Raw genomic sequence first — 25,427 nt, 5'->3', positions numbered from 1 at the left:
ATTTCTCCAGAATGTTGGAAAGGAAGCAGTGTGGGTTCTCATGTGGGACTCTGTCACAGTCAGGAGCTTGTCAGATGGGACATGCTAAGGCTTGAGCTCCCAGATCCAGGCTTCAGCACCTACACTGAGACGCAGTTAAACGTAAGCACCGGCCAGAGCAGAGACGGGGAGGGCAGGGGGCGAGGTCTCCACTGGGACTTGAGGGGTTCTCTGAATGGGGAAGAAGTTTAGGGTCGCCAGGTTCAACATCGCCACTCGCTGCATTCACCTGGACGCCCCAGCAAATTCAGCCTCCATACTTTCAGTAATGGGGCCGGGAAGCCTTGTTAGTGTTGGATAGCTTTCATCACCAGAAGTTAGCATGGTTGGACTGAAATCGATTTCCCTATCATGCGCACTTGTCAACATTATCCTTCCTCTTGTAGTAAATGAGAACAGGCTTGCCCACACTTACTCACAAAGCCCCTTAAACCTGTAAGGACAGCCCTCCAGCTCCCCTTCATCTTCTCTCTTCCGGGCGGACCACCTGCTCCGGGTGTCTCTCAGGTGGCTTTCTTTCCAGACTCCAGCCAACCTGGGCATCTTCTCTAGAGTATTTTGACCCATTGGTCTCACTCCTCAAAAAAAGCAGCACTCTGAACTTGGCCCATTTCTCCAAATGTTAAGGGAAAGGGTTTCTGGACAAGATACTCATCGTTTCTTCCCAGAAAGACCCTACGAGCTGGTTAGCTCCTGTCTCATCATATGTTGTAGATGTCTCAGTTGTTTCAATTATTCAAAGAGGGACCTGGATGGAATAGTCAGGGGAGCCTTTGTCAGATCCTGAAGGCCCACCGGGTCATTAGCCATTCCACAGACAGGTCTTTGAGAGCTTCTCGGAAGCACGACAGCTGCTCCATGATCATGGATCCTGACCGTGGATGGAAGCAGCAGTGCAGGTTGTTCAGAAGAATGTGTCAAGGCCAAGACTTAGGAATGCACCAGGTGAATGTGACGATTCATGATGTATTTTTGAAAAAACAGAGGGTATGTTTGCTCACCTCGCTTCTCCCCCATTAACTGAGGGGGCACCAGGGCTTCAGGCTTAACTGCTTGATCTTCACCACCTTCCTGAAAGGTTGTCGGGGACACAAGGCAACTCTGGAAGGTGTTGGTGCATCCGTTGCCTTGATGGTGAGGATGCCACCACAGGTGTCACACGTGTCCAAACTCATCATCTTGCACACATCACATATGGGCAGTATTTGATATATCAGTTATTCCTCCGTAAAGCTGTTTTCAAAAAGGTTTTGAGGGAACATTTACAAAATGTTACAAAAGGAACACGAACAGTGCATGACTCTCATGAAGCATCTGTCATGGTCCATGAAACCTTGGCTTGGGTTTGGGAGACAGATTGCTCGCTTTCTCCTGGGGGACTGGCTGTGTGTTAATTCTCAGTAGAGCTGGGTATTGCCAGCTAGAACCTAATGGAATTTCCTTCTCTTTGGGAAATAGAACTTTTAAAACTGTGAGGAGATAGACCCTCTGGGTAAACACTTTATTTTCTCCAATTTTAAAGCCCAGAAATCTCACATTTTCCAACTTCTTTTAGAGTTTTTATTTTTTCCCTTCAGGTTTCTATTTTTTTCACTCATCAGCGTGCATCTCATGCAGATAATTTTTCTTCTTTTTTTTCCTGTTCGGTTTCCAAATCTCACTTTCGATCTTTTTCCTGTGTTAATATTTGCCAGTACTTTTAGCCTCTATTCACATCACGTTACCATACCTTATTTCTTTAACCATGTATTCCATCCATGTGTCCTTGATCCTAACTTGGGAGACTCTTACTCTGAGCTCATCTGCACCCTCTGATATGTTTAATTTCCTCTATAAATAGAATATAGGATCAAATAGGAAGGGGATAGGCGTGTGCCCCGGAGCATCTGCTTTGGGATGGTCACACCTGTAACCGAAAGTGGGATCCGGCTGCTCGCCACTTAAAAGCCATTAAAGAGGCCAGGTTGGTGGAGAGGGAAGTTTGCTTTAGTTTGGAGGCCGGCAGCCGGGGCGGGGGTGGGGGAGAGGGCAGACTTCTGTCCAAAGGCCGGCTCCCCCCACCTCGCCGCTGACAGGCAGGGGGCAAGAGCTTTTATAGGCCGAGGGAGGGGGCTACATGCAGCAGCAGCGCAGTCAGCTCTGACCATCATATTGAGATCGGTCCTGCGGTGGTCTGACCAGCGTCACCTTGATTGTTTTAAGTACAGCTAGTCTTCAGTTCCAGGGTCGGTTTGTTCCCATTTCCTTGAGGCCAGTTCTCAGAATTGTGGCAGCTTATGTCATGGCTACGTCTGGTCATCATGTAGTTAACTTCTCCTACCTGGTGGGTTTCAGTATCTGTAAGACAGCTCACAGGACAGGGCTCAGAATATTACCTATAGCCCTTGAGGAGGAACTAAAGGTCCTTGACTTTGCTTACTGACTATTATGATTTGATCTCTTTAGACTTTTTTCTGTTGTTTCTGCATTTTCTCATTTCTCTGATTAAACTTATTCTTTGGCTAAAGTGTTTCCACAGATGAAAGGCAGGCGATGGACACGGGAGGGCAAGGACCATAGGGTCCTGCTCCGTTTCACACCCATTCTAGCTGCACTCCTCACAGCGGCTGTCCAGCCTCTGCTTGAATTCTGTCAGTGCTGGGGGGCTTACCACCTCAGGGGACCATCCATCTCGCTATTGGAACACTAAAGAATAGAGAGATTGTGCTGACCAGGCACCAGGGCAAAATCTCAGTTGTTTTCCTACCTCTCCCAGCCCCTGAAATAGGTCAGCTCCAACTCTGCATTCTCAGTGGAATTCCTGTTTTCTTACAGCCCAAAAGAGCAGAGAAAAAAAAAAGTTTCATGGATTCTGCATAATGCTAGTCACTCGATCGTATAATTCTCCTTAAAATTTAAACGAGAGCATTCTTGGTTCCTTTCTCGTGGTTTACATTTCCTGAACAAATACTCACAGCTCTAACACTCAGGCTCAGAGGTTAAGTAATTTTCCTGAGTTCACCCCTCGGCGATCAGCAGGCTGAGAACTGACCCTGTGTCTTCCTCTAAGACTGTATAAGAATAGTAGTGGCTCCACGGGAGTAGGCGTGTCCTGCTCCAGACCTGCCCCGAACCGCCACACCCACCACGCTGCTCCCGACTGGCCGGGAAGCAGGGACTGGCCGAGGCCTTGGGCAGGAGGGGAGGAGCGCTGGCGGGGCAGCTGGAAGGTCATCCCAAACTAGGGCAGTGTTACTGGGGATGGAAAATGTGCTCTGAATTTAAGGTTCATTCCAAAGTTACAAAGTCCAGTGAAATTCGGAAACCAGTTGTACATGGACAGTAAGGAAAGGAAGGAATAGAAGTGGTTGGCGCTAATTCCAGTATGTTTCTACCGAGAGACCAGGTAAGTGGAAGAACATCAAAGAGAGTTATTTAGGAGGAAAAGAGTTTATTTGGTTTTCAAAATATTGAATGTGGTGTAAAAGTTTTGGGTAAAAGCATCTATGCTGAAAGCCCCGACACAAGCTGAAGATATGAGTCTAGAACTCAGAAGATGGACCAAGTATAAAAATATGAATTCAGTAAGAAGCCTCACAGAAAGCAGAAATGAATGTGCTCTTCCAGACCAAGGGTGTAGACCGACAAGGGAAACCCCCAAGAGTGGCACTTTGGTGCCTGCGTCCATTGAAGGGGTCTGCACAGCAGAAAGGAAAGGCAAAGAGGCTGGAAGGAGGAAGGCAAGAGGAGATCGAAAGCAGTGACCCGCCATGGAGTGAAGAAGGGAGAAGGATTCCTGTCACCTTTATCACGTACCGCAGAGAGAGCGAGCGCGCTGGACATTAGGAAGATATCATGTGTACGGCAGCGGGACATCCGCCTGGAGGTGGCGCTTTGAGGACGTCGGGAGGATAATGCAGTGGGTTCAAAGTGATAGAAAGTGAAGCAGCGTAGACTTTCCTTATGAAGTGCCATGATAGTTTCAAAGAAGAAGGAGTCGGAGGGGTGGCAGGGAGAACGACCAAGGATTTTTTAATGTGGGAGATTTGAATTCTGCAGATTCGGGAGAAGGAACAAGGAGAGGGAGTGATGAAAAATATAAGGCACGTAATTCGTGGTAGAGGAGTTGATAAAGTTCAACAGGTATCAGGAGGGGATGGGGTCAAGATCTCAGAGGTTAGTCCCGGAGAGGAAGGATGGAGGGAGGCCTGAAGGAAGGTGCTTGCCATAGGGATGACGAGTGGGTGATAGATTTGAGAAGGACTTAAGAAGTTAATCTGGCACAATTTGGAGATAGATTGAATTGAGCCAGAGGAGGAAGGAGGCAAAGAATGGAGTCAGGAAAAACTAGGTTTTCAGCTCAGATTACTGAGGGGATGAGGGAGCCACCGACTGGGATACGAAGTATCAAAGGAGAACTGGGTTTTAAGGGTAGATAAGAGATAACTTGGAGAATATTGAGTTTGGGGTGCGTGTGAGACGTAAGATGGAGATGTCGAGGGGGGAATCTGGTACACTGGTCTACAATTGAGGAGATAGATCTGTGAAATTACCAGTATTCAGATAATCATAGTTTAAAACTACAAGAGTGGAAGGTTTCATAGAGGAAGAAGATGTAAAGTGAGTCTGGGCTAGTATGCGTGATGGGGCTGAGGTAGGAAAGACCGGAGAGAAATCAAAAGTGTGGCTCAGGGGGTGATGAAGGGAGAGGATCAGAAAGAAAGCTGTGGGCAGAGTGATGTTTCAGAAATATTAGAAGCAGACCAAATATGACCTTAGCCCAAGACAAGCCCTTCACTGGTTATTTTTTCCCAATTATTGAATGTCAGTATCAACTATGTTGCATGATATATTTTAAAAAATACTATGCTGAAATTGTCTTCCCATCTTGTGAATGGTATTTTGGGTAACAGGTTTTCATGCATTCATTTTTCAAGAGCAATTTGTTGCTGTGGGAAGAAACCGAAGTAACTTATATTCATGAACTTCTAAAAGTCCACTCACAGAATAACAATGCAGTCTTACCAACTTCCAACTCTTTGTACTTTTTTCCGTGATCAGAAGTATTTAGAGTCTGTTTTAAAGAAAGAAGCATAAATACAGGAGATAGAGACCACAAAAAAAAAAAAAAAGAAAGACTTTTATCTCTCCAAGGAACAAATTCTTTCAGTGAGATATAGTTTATTGTTAATGCGTTTTGAGGTAAGCCATCGTGCAAATGAAACTCTTGAAATTTGTCCTCTTTCAAAGTTGTTTTCTTTGTGCCTGGGGTTCTTTTGGCTCCAGGTAGAGGGAATATTTTGTGGAAGAGAATGGTATTTGATTGTTTCATCTTGGAGCAATGAGAAAATCCTTGCATCTTCCTGCCACTTCCCCATTTTTTTGAGTAGCACTGAGTCATAATTGCACTTTCATGTTAAAGGCTTTCCATTTGCATTAACAGTTTACTCTGGAATGCTTCTGTCCCATACATAGTTGGCAGATCCAGTCTCTACTTCCTGACTCTCTTTCATTTTGTTTGAATTTTTCTAATTAGTGATTTAGTTTTCCAGATATTCTGTTACATTTCCCATCCATATATGCCGTCTTTTTTCTTTTTGCCTGACAGTACAGACATAGAATTGTAAAGGGGTAGTTCTCTCTCATCTTCTTACCATTGCCCTTATGAGGTTATTTTAATTCTGTCTTCCTTGTTCTCATTGCTTCCACTCAGAAGATAGTCACAAAGCTGAATTTCAGGGTCGTTTGCAGGTATATTTAAAGAGGTATGCAAAGATGTAAGTCTAGGGGTTTGGGAATGTCATAACCAGAGAATGAATTGAAATCACTGTTTCCAGATTAAGACCAAGAAAGACAGCACATGTCCTTACTTTGCGTGTTTATTATGTCTGTTGGTATTCTGGATTTTTCAGTTGACAACAATCATCTTGGATTTGTAACTTGAGAATTAAGAGCTATACCCCTTGTTCAGGCAATTTCCAATATGTGCTTAGAGAGAAACAGACCTCAGGCCAAATCCTGCTTGCGTTTGACTCAATTCTCCTATCCTAAAAATGGAATACTAATACCTTCCTCATACAGATTGAATGAATTCATGTATGCTAAGGAGTTGGCATGCTACCTAGTACATAGTACGTGCTTCAGAATGCTAGCCATTCTCAACACCAGCATCACCACCACCGTCACCTTTGGTGCTTTGGACTGTTCTCTGCGGTCATTTCAAAGGCTTCCTCCAAGTGTTTTTGCCTATAATGGCCCCCCACCAGCCCCTCACTTCTTCTGTACTGACACTCTTTTCGATAAGGAATTTGTATATTTGTTTTAGAAGTTGCTGAAAGTTTTTAGGGAGGGAACCCAGTAACTCAGTGTCCTCACATCTGATTTACTAGCTATCTTTTTTCTTTGGATTTAAACTAGATAGGTTATTTACCTATTGCTGTGTAAGAAACTATCCAAAACTTATTGGCTTAAGATAACCAACCTTATCTCGTGATTACTGTGGGTCAGGAATTCAGGACCATCTTATCTGAGCATCTCTGGCTCACGTTCTCTCATGAGGTTATCAGCCAGGGCCGCATCATCTGAAGCCTTGACTGCTGGTGAGGAATCCACTTCCAAGCTCCCTGAGTTCCTTGCTGGATGTTGGTGATCGAATGGGGAAGAACCTCGGCCCCCCACCACATAGACCTCCTCACAGGGCTGCTCGAGTGTCCTCACACCATGGTGGCCAACCTCCCCCAGAGCAAGTGATCTGAAAGGGAGCTAGGAGGTGGCCACACTACCTTTTATAACCCGCTCTCAGAAGCCTAGGACCATCATTTCTGTCACATTCTATTTGTTTGAGTCACTAAGTCCCCCGGCACTCAAGCGTACGGAATTAGGGTCCACCCTCCCTCCTCTGCCCCTCTTCCCTGTGCCTCCCCTCCTCCCATCCCCTTTGCCTTTCCTCCACCCTCCTCTACCCTTTCTGCACCTCAGCTTCCTATCTTAACAAGCAAAGGTAATCTTTTGCCTTCCTGGGGTTACTGTGAAAATAAAGTGAGACACATAGTATGAAAAGACACGTGTTGGAAGGAGAGGTCGGAAACACTACACAGCACAGCACCCGATGCCATAACCGTGGAGAAGTGGGACGGATCCACCCAGCTTCTGCTCCAGCGTCTGCTCACAGAGGCAACGTTTAGTCGAAGCTCCAGGACCTCGGAGGGGCTCTCTGAGCATCAGTCTGCTCAGGACACAGGGGCTGGTCCACAGGTCTTTCCTTCTTCTCCTGGGGGAGCATCACTGTGCAGCACTTCAGAAACAGCAGTTAGGGTCCTCTGGCCCCGCCCAGATCGCCATGGCAGCTCTGTGAATCTGTGAAGTTCTTCTTCACGGTTTTGTTCCTTAGAGGTTATTTCTTCATAATTAGACCAGTATTTAAAGTAACTCCCCAGTCAGATGCCCATCTCCTGCATCCAGCAGGTCACCCCAGGCCCCATGTGTCTGGTTCAGGAGTCTTGACATCACTGCAAGCAAAACGTCATTGGGACTTAAGTGCTGTTGTTTATTTTCTCCAAATAACTGATCCACTGTGACTTCCTAGAAATTAATCTTGGGGCCCAGACTAGATGGGGGGTCAGAGGTATTAGCAAATCCTACCCATTTTTCCTTTGAAGATTCACTTCCATCATCAGTTCCAAATGCATGCATATTACACGTGCTCTACAGTAGATCTGTCTTACTCAGCTGCATGTCCCTCACCTGTTATCTGTAGAGAGCTGCTTTTAAAATGCTAGTCCCTGAACATTTGCCCACACAGGGTGCCAACTCTCCAAAGTTCCACAGGTAGAGGAAAGAAAGTGAAATGTACGGTTCTCACTTCAACCCTGCGGGGTAGCCCATCACATTCCACACCCTGGGGAGGGCCTCTATGCAGAAAGCTGGAGAGGATGGAGACCACGTTCTCCCTTCTTTGGGGGTATCCCTCGCATTGTAGTCACTGCATTTATGGGTTGGGGAGTATTCTCCTGGGTTCAAGAGTTTAAGAGGGACATCTGAGATTTGGGGGTTACAGGAGTTTGGAAATGCTGTTTTGTTGTTGTTACCTTAGTTTTGAAAGCCATGCTCCCCTTGCAATGAGTTCTTAGTTTATTGACCATTCCGTGAAGCTAAAACCTGCACATCAAATTGTCCAAGGGGGCAGGAGTTTGCCCAGTGAAGCCTATCTTGGCTTCAGTACTCACCGAGGATTCACAGTAGAATCGTCCATAGTTTACAGCAGTGCGTGGGTCTTACAGTTTCAGGGTCCAGCTGGCTGTCAGGTAGCCTCCAGTGAGTAGTGTCCTCTTAGTTCTGTGCTACATTTATTTGAGCTGGAAGTCTCTGCCCCTGATTTAATCACAAGCCAGGTAGTCATGGAGATGACATCTAGCCTCTGGCTGCCCGGTAAACTACATGCAAATGGTGAAAATAAAACAAACAGGGTATGCAAATTAACTTCCTGAGTAAATAAAAGACTTTGCCGCCAGGCCAGGTCTCCGGACTGACTACTTTTGGTCCAGGGCTGTTTATTAGGAGTCACAGTGATTTGAAAAATATCATAATCACAACCTTTGTCTCAACGCCTGTTTTATTGTTTCTTGTGTTTTTTTGTCTGTTTCAGATATATCAACACTCCTATACTGGATATTATGTCCTGAGCAAAATTCCTCATGGGTAAGATTGTTCTTTCATTTTCTTTTAACGTGAAATCTGCAAAACAAAGCGCAAAGCAGAGCGCTGATTAGTTGCTTAATTCTTAGGGCAGGAAATGAGGCACCTTATTTCTTGACAGCAAAGTGTCCCCATGCTGTGGGACCTCCGTGATGCCTCCAGGGCCGAGGGGGTCACTTGAGTCCAGTTTCTTGCCCATTTGTGAAGCCCCCCTTCCTAAAACAGCTCCACCACTTCCTGCTCTGGTTCCCAGGTTTGCAGAGAAAGATTCCCCCTTCCCCGCCCCACTTTGTAATCAGCTGTGGCCCCTCTAGGGCATGGTGATTCGACCTAGGACTCCCAGGAAGGTTCCTGGTTTTATATACGTAATAGAGAGGGCAGCACCCCTAAGCTCATCTTGTTTCTCAAAAATGCAACATTTGGGACCCAAAAGTGTGAGTGGGGAGGGAAGACATGAGTGCAAGCGTGATTTTGCTGAGTTTTCAGTTCTGGGTAGACACAGCCGCACACAGCGTGGGGTGCGTTATCAGGAACTCATCTTTGGAGTCCGGAGGTGTTAAGACATGATTGAAGTTTGGTGGAGCCATTTGTTGAGTGGGCAAGGGGAAAACCAGTTGCAGAGCAAGGAGAGTGTGGCAGGGATGGCTTTTACTGCTTCCATTTTTATTTTCTTTCTCTCCCCTCGTCTTCCTCCTTCCTCCTTCTTCCTCCCCTCCCCCACCCACCTACAACCCCTCCACCCTCACCCCTGCCTGTGTTCTTGTTCCCACCTTTTCCTTCTCCTTCATACCCTCCACGGTTTCTCTCACTTTTTGTTCGAAAAGGTGAAGTGCTCAGGAAATGTTCAAAGAAATGGGATTGTGCTACTGGCAATGTTGTGTAAATTCCTGTGACTATTTACGGGGAGGCATCCTAATTTTCCTAAGCAAATTTAAACAAACAGCAGGAGTTGCTAAAAAGTATTGTTCCATAGAGAGCATTAATCACAGCATCTGTGTTTCACAACTGCTGCTGTCTGTTTTCTACTAAGTTTAGGTAGCATATGAGCATATCCTTGGAAAAACAACATGGGGAAAATAATTTCACTTGATAAATGAAAGATACATGTAGACATGCGGCCAAATGTGATTAATCGTTTCCATTAGACTCGTAGAAAAATCAAGCCCCGAGAAACTGAAGATGACCCCCGTAGTGAAAACAAAGTATCCATAGGTGTTTTTTTTTTTAAAAAAAGCACAGTTCAAATAGAAACTCAAATGTTTTTCACTAAGGACGAATTATTCTATTATTTTTCAAGCAGATATGCATCTTCCAGGGTCACGGCAGGCAGGACTATATTATGCCTTGAGATTTATCTACCCCTTCTGGGAACAATAGAATTTATTGTAGATGATGGACATTTCATTTCATCTTATATGAATTTGTAAAACTCAAAACCTGAAAAGCATTTTGTGCTTGACACATGGTGTAAAGATTTTACTGCATCAGTCAGAATTTAAGAGAAATAGGTTCTGAGGACCTGGCACAAGAGTTTGCCAAACCAGCCACAAACCGAAGGACAAGATGGTATGGCTGAAGCCTTGGTTTCAGTGCTCACGATGAGGATGATGACCCCTCCATAGAGGATGCCAACGAAGAGTGAGCTGCTTTTGGTATTTTTTAAATAATCATAGTAATAATAATTGCCATCATGTATTGAATGAGTCTTAAGTGCGCCCACCCTAGGGTATCAGTCCTGCAAAAAAGCATTCTTCTCCGCCTTTCACAGTGAGAACTCTGTCATCTCATAGCTGGTGCCCAGGAGAGCTGGAATCCAGCATGGCCTGGCTCGCTCTCAATCCTGTGCCATCAGAACAACTGCCTTGGGTAAAATTACAGCTGTAAATATCAGATTTTTAGTGGTGCTAATTTATTGCTTTTTTTTTTTTTTTTTTTTTTGCGGTACGCGGGCCTCTCACTGTTGTGGCCTCTCCCATTGCGGAGCACAGGCTCCGGACACGCAGGCTCAGCGGCCATGGCTCATGGGCCCAGCCGCTCCGCGACATGTGGGATCTTCCCGGACCGGGGCACAAACCTGTGTCCCCTGCATCGGCAGGCAGACTCTCAACCACTGCGCCACCAGGGAAGCCCAAAGCTATTATTTTTAACATAAAGTGTTTCACTAAGTCTTTATATCAGAATGTCAACAAAATAAAGCAATCTTTCATAATAGAGATTATAACCAGGTAAATGTTCTCTGTTAAGGGTCCATTGTGTGTTTTCATAGCAGTTTTTGGTAGACTTGGCTGTTTCTTGACATTTTCCTGACATGACTCTTTTTTGGATTAGTTTTCCCATTGGCTTGAGTGCTTTTTTTTAGAAAAATTATATTTCTATATAATTATAATTTCTTGTATCTTTTAAGATCATTCTGAAAATCATATGGGCTAGAGAAAATCAATCCTTCTATAACAGAAATCAATTTTAAGAAAAATTTGGTATACCCTGTAGTTATGTAGCATTGGCATTTTGGAGTTTGACAAGCAGAGCAATAATAGAACAGAAACTGAGAAGTATTCAGAGGCATTTTGTTTACATGTCAGGCCATCCTCTGTGGATATTGTTGCCCTAACCTTGCTTATTTACCTGTACCAAACAAATTGTACAGAATTGTATTCCTTTGGAACTCCGGTTGACTTATGAAGTCACATTCTGCATCTGTGAAAATAATAAACTGAGACATAGATTCCTTCTGCCCAGGGTTACTCTCTAACATTATAGGCTGGGATGCAGAAGAGCATTCCATTTATTTAGAAAATAGAAATCTAGGTTGACAACATAGCACAATGCCCCAGTACCTTGCCTGATATCATGACACAGGAGTTAAGAACTGAAGCCCTGTGGTCCCAGAGACCTTAATGTGAATTCCAGTCTGCAACTGACTGTTGGCTGTGTGACCTTGATAGTTGCTGTACTTCTACAGATCTTAGTTTCCATATTTTTAAGATGTTGATAATAGTGCTCACCTCATAGGCACATTATAAGAATTAAGTGGAATGGTACATGCAAAGTGCACAGCAGAGAATTTTGCTTCTAGTGAATGCCTGGGAATGTTATTCTTCATATTGTAATATATCCCCAATATATATTTATAGTCTTGTAATTAAATTTTTTTAGACTTTACTTTCTAGCCAGCTCAAATCCTTTCTGTTACAAGGAGAGGAATGATATAACCCCTACAATAATAAAATTCCCTTTAATAATTTTTCAAAGCTAAGACTTGTTCTGTGACACTCAGGTGATTTTAATGCCCATGTGATTTTTAAAAATTAATTAATTAATTTATTGGCTGCGTTGGCTCTTTGTTGCTGCACGCAGGCTTTCTGTAGTTGCAGTAAGTGGGGCCTACTCTTTGTTGTGGTGCATGGGCTTCTCATTGTGGTGGCTTCTCTTGTTGCAGAGCACGGGCTCTAGGCGCGCAGGCATCAGTAGTTGTGGTACGTGGGCTCAGTAGTTATGGTGCATAGGCTTAGTTGCTCCACAGCATGTGGGATCTTCCTGGACCAGGGCTCGAACCCATGTCCCCTGCATTGGCAGGCGGATTCTTAACCACTGTGCCACCAGGGAAGTCCTGCGCATGTGATTTTAATTTCTCTCTTAGAAGAGATGTCTATAGCTTCAACTATCTACAGTTCTCAATGCTCAATAAGTTCTGTTTATCTCATCTCAATCTGACTTACTGCAATTAATTTTTAAGACTTTCTTGTTTTGCCTCCAGTGGAAGCCGAAAAGACAATATAAGTCAACAAACATTTATTGAAATGCTGTATTGAGCAACAAAAGCACAGCTGCTATCCTTCAGAAGTTTAAAATCTCGTTGAAGAGGAAAGACACAGACTTATATAACAATATAAAATTAAGTGCCTCAAATGGGTATTTTAGACACTGAACACAAAAGAAGAGCTGTCATAAAGGATCTCAGAAAGGAAGTCTGGCTTGAGTGGAGCCTTATAATTGAGTAAGTTTTGTCTTGTTTGGTTTGGTTTGGTCTAATAGATGGAGACAGAGAGGAGATGTTCCAGGTCGGGTAAATCATTAAACAGGCTTGACCTTTTCCATGAGCCAGCATCTTCCTGGAGTTAGTGGGGTGCCAGGCCAGGCCCGAGCAGGGCTGTTCTCATGGGGCTCTGCATGGGGAGAGATAGGGTTGGGTGGGTTTAGGGTGAGCCTGGCGTGTGGAAGACCTAAACCCCACCCCGGTGTGATGGGTCTTTCCAATAAGAACACACTGAACACGGAGCAGAAGAGAGACGTGGTGAAGGTGGCGGGCGTGGATTAGTTTTATGCATGTGTGTAGAGAGAAGGAAAGGGATGAACAGGAACATGGAGCCAATTAGGAGACCCGGTGGGGAGCAGTGAAGGCTCAGTGTAGGGACCACATGATTGGGGTTATGGGCATCTGGTGTTCACTTGGAAAATGAAGACAGATGCCAAGGGTTTATGCTCCATGTCCCTCTAATTAAATCTGTGGCAGCCTGTGCCTGTGTGAGTTGAGCCTGATGCATGAGAATATTGAAAGTAGTGAGTTCATGAGGGCAGTGGGGAGAATCCCAGCAGTGTGTGTCTCCACATCTCCTTCCCAGGACCCTGCACTGGACCTTCCACTCAGACACACTTTGCTCTGCAGAGCTGCCGGAAGTTGCGTGAATAGGATTGCTTGTATACCCTGAGGAGGTGCCAACATGAAGCCAAAATGTAGGAGAAAGAGAGTTCTGAGAATGGCATTTTACGTGTCTACCGTGGCATCCGGCAGGGAGAGTCCTGCTGTAATCGGCTTTCACAGTAATTTCAGAACTGTGGACAGCTCCGAGCTCTCCTGTAGGACTTGGTCTCAGCTGCTTCCGCCCCTCCTGCTCCCTTCCCCTCCAGGCCACCCTCCATCTCTCCCTTCCTCCCCTGAAATCCAAACTGTTAGCAAGCACTATCAAAATAACATGCACTTTAAAGTCAAATCTATCTGGGAATAAATTCCCAGTCAGCCTTTCTACCTGTGTAATCATGAAAAAGTTTCTTTGCTTCTCTCGGCACTATTACTCCGCACATATGATGGAAATAAAATGCCTGACTGATAGGGTTCATGTAAAGGTTATGAAGTACTGTAGGATAACGAGATGGTGCGTTTAAGTGCCTATTTTGGAGTGCAGAATGCACTACGGGCTTTTTTCATGGTGGAAACAAGACCTTCCATTATACAACCAAATCTAATTAATCTCTCTCCCCGCAATTTCCCTACCTTTAGACAGAAAATAAATCTCATCCTCGGTGCCAGCTCTGATCAGTTCTAATGGCTTCCTGGAGCGCTGAGTTTAAAGGTGGTCTAGAGCTAGGCCTGGGCTCTGTGGGGAAGGATGCCGTGATCGACGCGTCAGGGTGGAGGTGGAGGGGAGTGGAGATACACGTGATGCCTTCCAGGTGCCGGACCTGCTTGCCTCAAGGACCGCATCGGTGGCGTGTGCCAGCACTGCCCCCCGCAGAAGGCCCTCCCGCCTTTGCTCTCCCCTACCTTCACCCCATCCTCCACACACGCGCCAGAAACTTCCTGCTCATGGTGTCCAACTCCTTCTGCTCCTTCAAGCCCCGACATCAAAACCCCTCCCGTAAAAATCCCCCTGCAGCTTCCTGCACCCCTGGAGTAAGACTGCCTCACATTTCACACTGTAATGTATCCTTGCGTTAGATTGCTAGTTACCTTGTTGTAGGTATATAATGTTTCTGAACAGAATGTTTAGAAATGTTTTCAATAAGCATTTACTGCCCGACACATTTCTCTCCTGAATTCTAAGGTGTCAGGTGTCAGAAAGAGGGGTTTTGCTGGGAGGGGCTTGGCCTGTGTCTGTGGCCCTGGTGGCCGTTGCTCAGGATGAGAACAGGGCTGCCCAAGAATAACCACAGGAGAGGCTGCGCCCGTAGATCTGAGCTACCGGCAGAAAAGCCACTAGCCACATGCAAAGGGCTTCTTTTCCACTGAATCATTTGCTGTCCTCAAAAACTTGCCTGCCACATCTGAAGATTTTCAGGCAAACAAACCCGTTTGGAGATGAGGTGAAGGTATGCATGATGCGTCATTTTGTCAGGCGCCTTGTGGAGCCTAAACGTGTATGTTCGTATCCTTGAATGGTTCCCAGTGCAAGAGGGAGTCCGTAGATGTTGGCTGACAGTTGAGGAAGTTAGTTAATTAATTAAATGATATTGTCTAGTATAAGATGCAAGCCTGGGACCCACCCCAAATCAGTTAGACCAGAGTCTCAGAGGGTGGGACCTCACGAGAGTTCTTTTAAGTTACTGGTGTTTCTAGTTTGAATATCTGGGGTCAGCTGGTCCTACCCCACTTCTTCACTTGCTCTCATCACTAAGTGACCCCCAGGACTTTATCCGGAGCTGAGAAATAACCCTTCTATTTCTGGAAAAAAATGACAAACATTTCCCCAGAAACACTGATTTCTTTGTCCTCTCGACAGAGAAATAGTGGCAGGTCGCAGGTTAACAGCGTTCTTGGAGATTTATTTGATGATATGCATTAAAGGCTCAATAGCATTGCCGTCTGCACCGCGGAGATGAGATACAGCCTTGCGCTTTTGTCTTCTGAGTTCATGCCCAGAATGGGACAGTGGACTCAGGCTCATTCTGTGTCTGGGCTGGAGTTTGACGTGAGCGCCACCTAGTGGGCTCAGCCTGGAAGCCGCCTATTCCGATTCGTGCATTTGCTCACCAGCTTCTCTTTAAGAATCACAGGACCAGTTCTATGTCACACAAAATTAGAGGCAACTATGTTGAACCCTTTCAACTGGGCCTGAGTGTCAGTCACCTGAGAAGACTCTGTCTGCGTCCCTGAGGTCAGCTCTGTTCTTGTTCACAGACCTTTTCCTAAAGAGAAAAGGCTGGTGCATGTGGCAGACTGCCCTGGAGGCCAAGCCTGCCAGATGCTTGCAGCAGCGTGTGCTGTGCATCCACTCCTGCTGCAAAATGATGGGCACACACCCCCGCCACAAGCAGGACTATACTAGCCACGGATGGAGAGTGGAAAGGCCACGTGTGTCGCTTGCTGTCTAGTCTATTTTGTTCTGTCTTCACATCACCTTCTCTCTGATCTAGGCGGTCCGTACGGGGGCTGGACACAAAGCCCCCTGCCTTATTTACTTCAGTGACATTCGCATAGATTAAACCTCAAGGACAGCCTTGTCCAGAAAAGCAGCTCTCAAGGACAGTGGGATGGGCGGTCATCCAGACTCTAGAGAGACAAGGATACACTGGTCACATCTATATAGCTACAGCCTCATTGCAGCATAACTTACTTATAGTAAAACTCACACTTTTTAAATGAGAAGTTTTCATTATGTTTTGACTAACGGGTGCAATCATAGAAGCACCTCCACAACCAAGACAGGGAACATTTCCATGTCCCCAGAGTATTCCACCATGCCCATACCCCACCCACTGTGGGTGCCCCTGGCGTCCAGCCCTGTAGTTCTGCCTTTTCCAGAATGTCTTATATATGGAGTCATGTGTACGTAGTCCTGGTGAGTGGCTGCTTCGTTAGCGTGCCTGCTTTCAGGGTTCACCCACGTCGCTGCTGGTGCAGGTAGGTCATTCCTTTTACTGCTGAGGAGTGGTCCAGTGAGTGGATAGACTAGTTTGCTCATGTGTTCTCGCCGTGTAACACTTGAGTGGCTTCCAGCTTGGGGCTGTTGTGAACGAGACTGCTGTGAATGTTCGCATACAGAATTTCTCATAGGCACGTTATCATTTTTCTTGGGTAAGTAGCTAGAGGTAGAATGGCTGGGCCATACGGTAAATGTATAATTTGGTAAGAAACTGCCAGATTGCTCTCCAAGGGGGCTGTCCAGACCCCCTTTGTAAACTCCCCGCCCCATCCTCCACCTGGTCCCTGCGAGAGGCCAGCTGATTTGCGTGCTGGGGTTCCTGCCCAGGGCAGAGCCTGTGCCTCTCCTGCCCGACGTGGGCACTCGGGGGGCCCTTCCAGCCAGGTCCCCACAATCGTTCCCTTTGCAGCGTTCTGTAAATGACAGGTCCTTGGGGAAGTAGGTGGCGAGCAGGGTGGAAACTCCCTGAAGAGGCTGTTCATGGGCGGCCCTGGCACAAACCTCAGGAGCGGTTAAGAGGACTCCAGCCCCAAGCATCACTCACCTCCTGGACAGATTGATTTAGGAGGAGGGGGTCTCTTTTTGAGAATCACCTCTCGTTGGCGGAAGGACCCGGTCCAAAAGTGTGCATGTTCCAGCAGCTTGACGCTGAACTGCGTCTGCCAGCTGCTTCAAGGCTGAAGGGGAGCAGAGGCCCCACACCCAGCATCCAGCATCTGTACAGCAGACACCCGCCTCTGACCTTCGGGTTCCCGTCTAGGCTAGCAAAGGGCATGGTAGGCTGTGTCAGGCGCTCCTGTCTGCTCTGTTGTTGTGTCTTGACTACAGCAGGGAAGGAGGCAGGCCACAGCGCACAGCGCTGGTCCTCCAAAGGACAGCCCGTCCAGGCTGTGTACCGGACTAGTAAGTATTTCTGAAGCTGCTCACAATGGCCGAAAGAACATAAGCTGTGGCATTTCTCATTGAGAAGGCCTGATTCCCAGACCTGAATCGCACAGCATTCGGTGGAGATGACACAGCTGTTTGTTCAGGTGAAGCTTTCGGCTCCCAGGACTCAGCTCGGCCAGCACCGCCTGCCGCCACTGGGACACTCAGGGGCAGGTCGATGCACTGCCGGGGCCGAGGCACCTGGATTAAGCAGTCACACAACAGTAAGGCTTCTGCCTCTCTGGACCGGAAACTAACAACCCTCCCCTATAGCCCGGTGTTCTCTCCATCCAGCAAGGCCTACGGAGGTTCCCACACTGCAGGGGGAGGGCTGCAGCCCAAGAACCCTGTAGAGCAGGGATGCCCAACCCCCAGGCCACGGACCGGCACTAGTCCGTGGCCTGTTAGGAACCGGGTCACACAGCAGGAGGGGAGCGGCGGGTGAGCGAGCGGAGCTTCATCTGTATGCACAGCGGCTTCCCGCCGCTCGCTTTACCACCTGAGCTCCACCTCCTGTGAGCATTACGGTGAGCTGTATACTTATTTCATTATATATTACAATGTAATAATAACGGAAATAAAGTGCACAGTAAATGTAATGTGCCAGAACCATCCACCCCCCCCCCCCCCGCAGTCAGTGGAAGAATTGTCTTCTATGAAACTGGTCCCTGGTGCCAAAAAGGTTGTGGACCGCCGCTGTGGAGAGTTAGCCTGGTCCATGAACTCAGACATGTGGACACCAGTTCCCAAGTACGAACACAAGGTCAAGGCTTTTCCATCTCTCTGCACATCTTTGATTCACCGCATCATGGCCCTGATGTACATTTCTATCGACATTCCAAGCACTTGGACGGGCTTTTGGGGCAGTGCTAACAAACACGGCTTCCTCCCAGGCTCCCTGCACAAACGGCCCAACGTGGAAAGTAAGGAGAGAAAAAAATTCAAGTGAGGGCTGATGTGAGCCTCACACTTATGCATCAGTGGTGTCAGAACTAGAATTCCTGAACCAGGACTGAAGCTAAGAGCAGACGTCCTGCTGAAGCCCGTGAACATGGCCCCAGGGAGGGTGCTGCCATCCTTTGCCGGCCCCTGGTCTGTCTCCCTTACTTGCAGGCCACAGGCAGCCCTCGGGATCTTTCCTTTGCTTCTCTCCCTGCAGTTTCCTACTGCTGACCTTGTGGCATCTGAACACCATCCGGCTCCTGGGCTCCGTCCACTCAGCTCAAAACCATTTCACCCAAACTGCCCTGCCCAGACTCACCCGTCACTCCAGGCAGGAGCCACCCTCATTCCACTTTCCATCTTGTCACCTTGGTGCCTCAAATGAAGTTCTTTCCTTATGCCTCTATGCGTGTCTTTAGAAACTGTACCATGTAAGCTCCAGCGTAGGCCCCAATTCCTTTCTGCTCCCTAATCTCTTGATTTCCTTTATGAATGAATGAATGAACCTTCGAATGCATATGTAGGCATTTCGTGAGCACTTATCGTGCGTCTGATTCACAGACCTTAACATATGGAAGCTTATTTTGTACTCGTAACAATGATGGGGTGTAGGTCTTAGCCCCACTTCAGAGATGAGAAAGCTGAGGCTCGAAGTTGGAGTAACCTGCTCAAGGTCACACAGCTGGTTGTTGGCCAGGACTTCAGCGGGCTCTTGCGGCTCCAAGCATAGCATCCTCTCTGTGACAACATCACTTTGCTCTGCATTCCAGTCTGACGAGAGACACTGAGGCAAACTGAGCACCACACCCTTCGTTTTATGGAGGTAGCTCTTCCCCCTTGTGTTGAGGGCCCTTTGAAGCACACAGTAGGGCCCGTATTCACTAGCTCTGAGGTCCGGGCATGACCCAGTAACCAGCATTGTTTGACCAGCGGAGGTGACGTTGATGGGTGCCTCTACTCAGTGTGTGTCTGCGTGGCCTCGAGCTGCAATTTATGTTCTGTTTGACATCAGAGAGTAACAGTCAACATCGGTGCTGTTTTGATTTGACAGACAAAGGATATCTGAAGCAAATAAGTGACCCCTATCAAAAGAAAATTATACATCATCACATATTAAGTATAAACATGCTAAGAGGCCAGATGGGAGGATACCCCGAGGGCCCTGTGTGTCCCTGGTGATCCCAGACCACCCGTCAGAGATCATGGCTCCAGGCTAGCCCCCTCCAGTCTGCTGTGCGCTGTCCCATGTGTCGGCTACCAAGACAGCGTTACCTCCTAGAGGAGAGGCTCTGGGGTTTGGAAGCAGTGAAGGGGTGCTTTTCCCAAAAGAAGGTCATCCCTGAGAGTCTCTGTCCCGTGAGGAAACGGTGAGTGTGCACCTCGGTGGAGGTGACCTTTCGAACCTGGGCTGAAGGTCATGGAGCTGGGTTCTACTGTGTAACCTCAGGCACTGCCCTTGGTCTCCTTGTTCCTGGAGCTAAAGGCAACTGCTCCAGATGCTCTAAAGGGCTGTCAGAGTCTTATGTGACTTTGGAAAGTACTAAGAATATAGTTTTGGTTTTGCATTAAAATTCCTACTTCCATGTGTTGAGCATACCTGAGCTTTCAAATGACCATCCCCTGTTCCCCACCCCCCCCAACTTTCCCAGGAACCCTGAGAAAAAGGGAAAACTTGTCTTTTGAAAGTCAAGGAAATCCGATGGCACTGGTTGCCCTAGTCCCTGTGGGCACAGCCCAGGTATTTATCTGAAATTATGTGGCTGGACCACGTGGCGATGCTGAGAACTCAATCCAGGGAGGGAACTTGGGCATGCTTATTTTGTAGGGAATAAAAATCTGAAATAGAAGTGTTGGGTTGAACCCTTTTGAAGAAGATCAATACTCAGACAAGAGAAACCCAGAGCGGCCGAAACAGGCAGTGCGCCCACCCTTGCAGAGGAAAGCTGTCCTTGCCCATAGAGAGGCCAATGTCCCTGTCTGAATGACAGGTCTCATCCCTTCACTCTGTCCAGCTAACCGGGCAGCTTCTGATGACAGTTGAGCTTAATTGCTTCATTCACGTGAGCCTGATCAATTGGCCCGTTGTATTTCTCATCAAAAATTAATAGACTATCTTTCTTGGTTATATAGAGATCCTTATGAGTTTGACTAAAATTTGGCTGTAAAAAGTCATCTAATTAAAGTCAATTAAAAATATAAAGAAATATATCCTTCAAAAGAATTGGTTCTTACCATGCAGTGGTAACCTCTAAGCACGGGTCTCACTGTTGTCGATGGTGGTAGTGTTGTGGTTGGTCTTTACGTTTGACTTTCACCTTCAGATCCCTGTGTTTCATAGATGCTAAACAACACAACTCCAGTCATGGGAAGTGTTTATTTTCAGAGGTGGGATGCCCTCTGCAACTTCTTGTTGACAACAAGATGCCCATCCTATCAACAACAGGGCATTAAGCCAGGCCACTTGTCCTTTTGGTATCTAGTGCTATTTTTGGCATGATTTTTAGACCCACGGAGAGAAAGGTCTTCTGTGAAAGTGATCATATCATTTTGAGTTCCTAGGTGTCCTTATTATCTTGACATGGACCAAAAAAACCTGACTTTAGCTATGTCAAATTGTCTATTGCTGATTTGTTACCAAATTAATGCCAAACACTAAGTAGCATTAGAATGGAAGAAATACTTTTTGCCACAAAGCAGAGAATTCAGTCTTGGATAAAGAATGTTTTCCCAGTCTATGGAGAAAAATCATCTCTGTGAGTGTGTGTGTGTGTGTGTGTGTGTGTGTGTGTGTGTGCGCGCGTGTATGTGTGTGGAGGAGGAGGAGAGAGGGAGAATGCTTCTAAAAAGAAAAATTCCTAATTTAAGTCCACTGCTTTCTTTTTCCCCCAAATTAAAGTCAATCTGAAAGTCATTTATTTATTTATTTATTATTTTTTAACATCTTTATTGGAGTATAATTGCTTTACAATGGTGTGTTAGTTTCTGCTGTATAACAAAGTGAATCAGCTATATGTATAGTATACATATATCCCCATATCCCCTCCCTCTTGCGTCTCCCTCCCACCCTCCCTATCCCACCCTTCTAGGTGGTCACAAAGCACCGAGCTGATCTCCCTGTGCCATGCGGCTGCTTCCCACTAGCTATCTATTTTACATTTGGTGGTGTATACATGTCCATGCCACTCTCTCACTTCATCCCAGCTTACCCTTTCCCCTCCCTGTGTCTACAGAGTGCAGTAAGTCAGAAAGAAAAAAACAAATACTGTATGCTAACACATATATATGAAAATCACTTTAAATCACACATTTGCCATGAGAAGCCAGACCTGAAAAAAGACTCCTTTGAAAATAGAGGCCATTGCTACCAATGTAGTCGTCTCTAAAAGCTGCGTGATATGTGAAATATTTTCATAAAGAAATGGCAAAAAAACTTCTTTTACATTCAACTTCAAGGATTCTTCACTAGATGGAATCAGCCAGAGATGCAGGAATATATCTGCAGATGGAATCAGCCAGAGATGCAGGAATATATCTGCAGAAGGAATCAGCCAGAGATGCAGGAATATATCTGCAGATGGAATCAGTCAGAGATGCAGGAATATATCTGCAGATGGAATCAGCCAGAGATGCAGGAATATATCTGCAGATGGAATCAGCCAGAGATGCAGGAATATATCTGCAGATAGAATCAGCCAGAGATGCAGAAATATATCTGCAGATGGAATCAGCCAGAGATGCAGGAATATATCTGCAGAGGCTTTATCAGCAGGACCTGCTCTGGAAACCTGTGAGTTCTGCCAGCTTCCTACAGGTCCGCAGAAGTGGCCCATGGACTATGCAGGGGAGATGGTTAGGAAGCTTGAGGTAGAGACTCATCCTGATCACTCTCAAGCTGCTTCTCGTTTTTCTACAACAGGTTGAACTGTTTAAAGAGCCATGTTTTCAAAAGTTATTTCTCGACCCCAGAAATTTTATACAATCGTAACCAAAAAAAAAAAAAAAAAAAATCGGCTAGCACTGATACAGCAGTTTCTAGGTCAGGTATTGTTCTTAGTGCTTTCCATATACCCCTCATCGAATGCTTACAATATACCTATGATGTAAAGGCTCTTACTGGCCCTTTTACATATAAAAACCCAGGCGTAGAGGGTACAGTGGCACAGTGAGTCAGTGGCAGAGCCAACATCACCCCCAGGCGGCCCGGTTGCAGGGATGACTCTGCTAAGGGTGGGCGTGCTGCCTGTTTCTGCCGCTCTGGGCTTCTCTTGTCTGCATATTGACCTTTCTGTTCACCCCCGTCCTTCTTCAAAAGAATGAATGAGGAGCTCCAGGTCAAGAGGGCAGAGCAACTTTCTCTACTTTCAGGTGTTCTTAAGCCCCACCAATGAAACAGAAAATAAAATTTAACGCATAACCCACAAGGAGCAAAGAGAAGAAACATAAACAACAAAATTGTGAAAGTTGGAAAGCAAAGGGAGAGTGGGAAATGATGCAGCACAAACATAAGACAGCCGAGTCCCACCCCAAGCACTGACCTGGTTTCTCCTAACCCCTCCCCACCCGCCCCCAAAGTGGTCCTCAGCACACAAGGCACAGGCAGTGCTCAGTTTAGACCGCATGGTGCTTCTCCTGGTTGGCTGTGTCTCCACGCTGGTGGCTTAGCCCTTTAGAATATCACCTCTGATGAGAAGGCTTCGGCATGGGCCCCTCCAGCTGCTTTTGGAAAGTCGATGGATGGGCTGTGGAAGAAAAACAAGGGCCATTTGAAAATTAAGAAGCCATCAGAACCCCAGTTTTTCCTTGCCTACTCCCCTGAACACTGGAGGTTTATTTCTTGGCCAGGATAGAGCAGAGGCCCTCCAATAGAGGAACACTGGGACAGTTTAAGGTCTGAAACAGGGACGAAGAGTTGCTCACACTGATGGAGAGACTTCCTTCTCTTTCCTTGTCCCAGACACGAGGCAGCTACGCTTCACCCACCGGGGTGGGGACTGAGGGATCCTTCCCAGAAGAAACTGACCAAGCCAGGTCCAGGGGATGCCGACCAGAGGACCCAAATGCCCCAGGCAAACCTTCCCTTCTCCTCAGAGCTTCCCATCAGCTCCTCAGCCCCAGGTTCCTAAATGTGGCCCACGAGAAAGAACGTGATTGGACTGAAGAAACCTTCTCGCCTGAAAGATAGAAATCAAAGCAACAAACAGAAGCAGAGAGAAAGTAGGAGAAAATAGGGATCATAAGAGGAGAAGCAAGTGTCAGGACAAAACCTCTTCTTAATATCCTCAGGTAATATGTTACTCTCATGAGACAAAACAGAACAATACATACTATTTTTAATTTCAGAGAACAAAAAGCTCTTAGAAATGAAAAGTATGATAGAAATGGAACTCAGTAGAAAAGTTTAGAGACAAAGGTGAGGACATTTTCCAGAAAATACAACAGAGACAGACGAAGAGATATGAAAAGTGGAAAAGAAGGTTGAGATAACAGAAGATAGAGGAAAGACATGAAGATTTAGGGGCCCAGCTGAGAAATTTAGAAGCACATTTGGGAGTTAGCTAAATGTAATTTTTAATGATACAAATGAACTTATTTACAAAAGGGAAATAGATTCACAGACATAGAAAACAAATGTACGGTTACCAAAGGGGAAAGGTAAAAAACAGGGGAGGGATAAATTAGGAGTTTGGGATTAACATATAGTAGTGTGTACTACTATTTATAAAATAGATAAACAACAAAGACCTACTGTATAGCACAGGGAACTATACTCAATATCTCGTAATAACCTATAATGGAAAAGACTCTAAAAGAATATATATATGTGTACCTACATCTGAATCACTTTGCTGGACACCTGAAACTAACACAACATTGTAAATCAACTGTATTTCAATAAAAAATTTTAAATAAATATAATTTTAAGCCCCTGTATGCACTGCATGTGGGAATCTCCTCTGCTTTCTTCCAGTTCACTCCCCGTCTACACAGCATCACGTCTCACCACATCCTTTCATGGGTTAAACTCATCCTGGAGCCCTGTTGGCTACTAACCATGGAGCACAGCTCCGGAGCCAGGGCCACTTGAGTAGGAAAAATCCAGGCCGCACTGCCCAGTCCTAACTGTGTCAGGTGCTGCCCAGGTGGGCCTGACTGTGGGCAGGCTGCTGGATTCCCTTCTCAGAGGAATGGCTCTTCTCTCTGCAAACTCAGCAACAGGAGTCACCCTCAGCACACCTCTGGGCTCGGCCTTCACGGTTTACACATGGGCAGCCCGAGGGCACCGGGTGAGTGACGCCCTGAAGCCCCAGGGGGCTGGACGAGTGTCTGAGAGTTGGAACCTCCTCCCAGGGCCTCCTCCCGCAAAACACACCTTGGAATAACAAGATTGTTTCAGGCCTGGTTCTCAAAAGAAGCCCTAGATTAGATAAAATGTCTGTGTTAAGCCTTTGAACTTGAAAGGGATGACAGACCAGATGGAGGGGCGAGTCTGTGATCAGCAGAGGAGGAGGTGGCGTCCTGGAACCAGCAGTGGAATCTTACAGAACAGAAAGAAGTTTCTCTGCAGGCTTCAGACATGTGGGCTGCTACTTCAGCCGAGCGTGGGGATGCTGAGGAGAGATGCAAAGGAGCTGGAACTCGTCTTCACCTGGGCCCTGCTTTGCTGATTAGTGTCGAATCTGAATCGTTCCTGCTCCAAAGATAATTTTTCCTCTCTGTGTTCGGTACCATTCTGCTTTCTCATTTGTTGCTTTTCATTCCCTACCTGACCTGTTGGAGATTTAATGTTGTCTGGCTTCTCTGGGTTGTGCTTTATTGTTATTATTATTATTATCAATATACCCAGTTCAATTGGTTTAAAATAATTCCGCAACAGGCCTCATCGGTGTCTTCAGGTAACAGACCCAGCTCTCGGTCAGGAGCAACGTTCATCGGGGCCATGCGTACAGATCCCAGGAGCCCTGCCCCTACATGCATGTAGAATATGTGTGTGGTCAGGTCCTCAGGACTACACAGAGGTGCCGTGGCCACCCAGCCTTCCCAGGTGTTCATTCCAAGAGCCAGGGCCAGCCCACGCCATCAGTGTGTGATTCACTGCCATCAGTGAGATGCAGGGGTATTTAGCTGGGCCAGTTCTCAAGCTTTGGTTTATTTTGAAAACATCTGGAGAGCTATAAGAATGCATATTTCTAGGATCTCTCCAGAATG

The 25,427-nt window shown here is 46.4% G+C and overlaps 1 protein-coding gene across 5 annotated transcripts in view; it reads left to right on the top strand.

Annotated features, from left to right (window-relative positions):
- DPP6 (dipeptidyl peptidase like 6) overlaps positions 1–25,427 on the top strand; it is a gene marked incomplete at both ends in the record, with an annotated part of 1,026,243 nt that overhangs the window by 776,262 nt on the left and 224,554 nt on the right. For 4 of the 5 annotated variants that reach the window (XM_082662523.1, XM_082662525.1, XM_082662522.1 and 1 more), the window contains one exon: positions 8,663–8,715. The exons of the other annotated variant lie outside the window; for it this stretch is intronic. In XM_082662523.1, the coding sequence (XP_082518649.1) occupies positions 8,663–8,715 (53 nt within the window). The remainder of the gene's footprint in view (positions 1–8,662; positions 8,716–25,427) is intronic. 5 annotated transcript variants of the gene reach the window in all.

The sequence above is a fragment of the Grampus griseus genome, assembly GCF_964374135.1.
Source record: "Grampus griseus genome assembly, chromosome: 9".
NCBI classification, from domain to species: Eukaryota; Metazoa; Chordata; class Mammalia; order Artiodactyla; family Delphinidae; genus Grampus; species Grampus griseus.
This window is presented reverse-complemented; position numbering and strand designations above follow the sequence as displayed.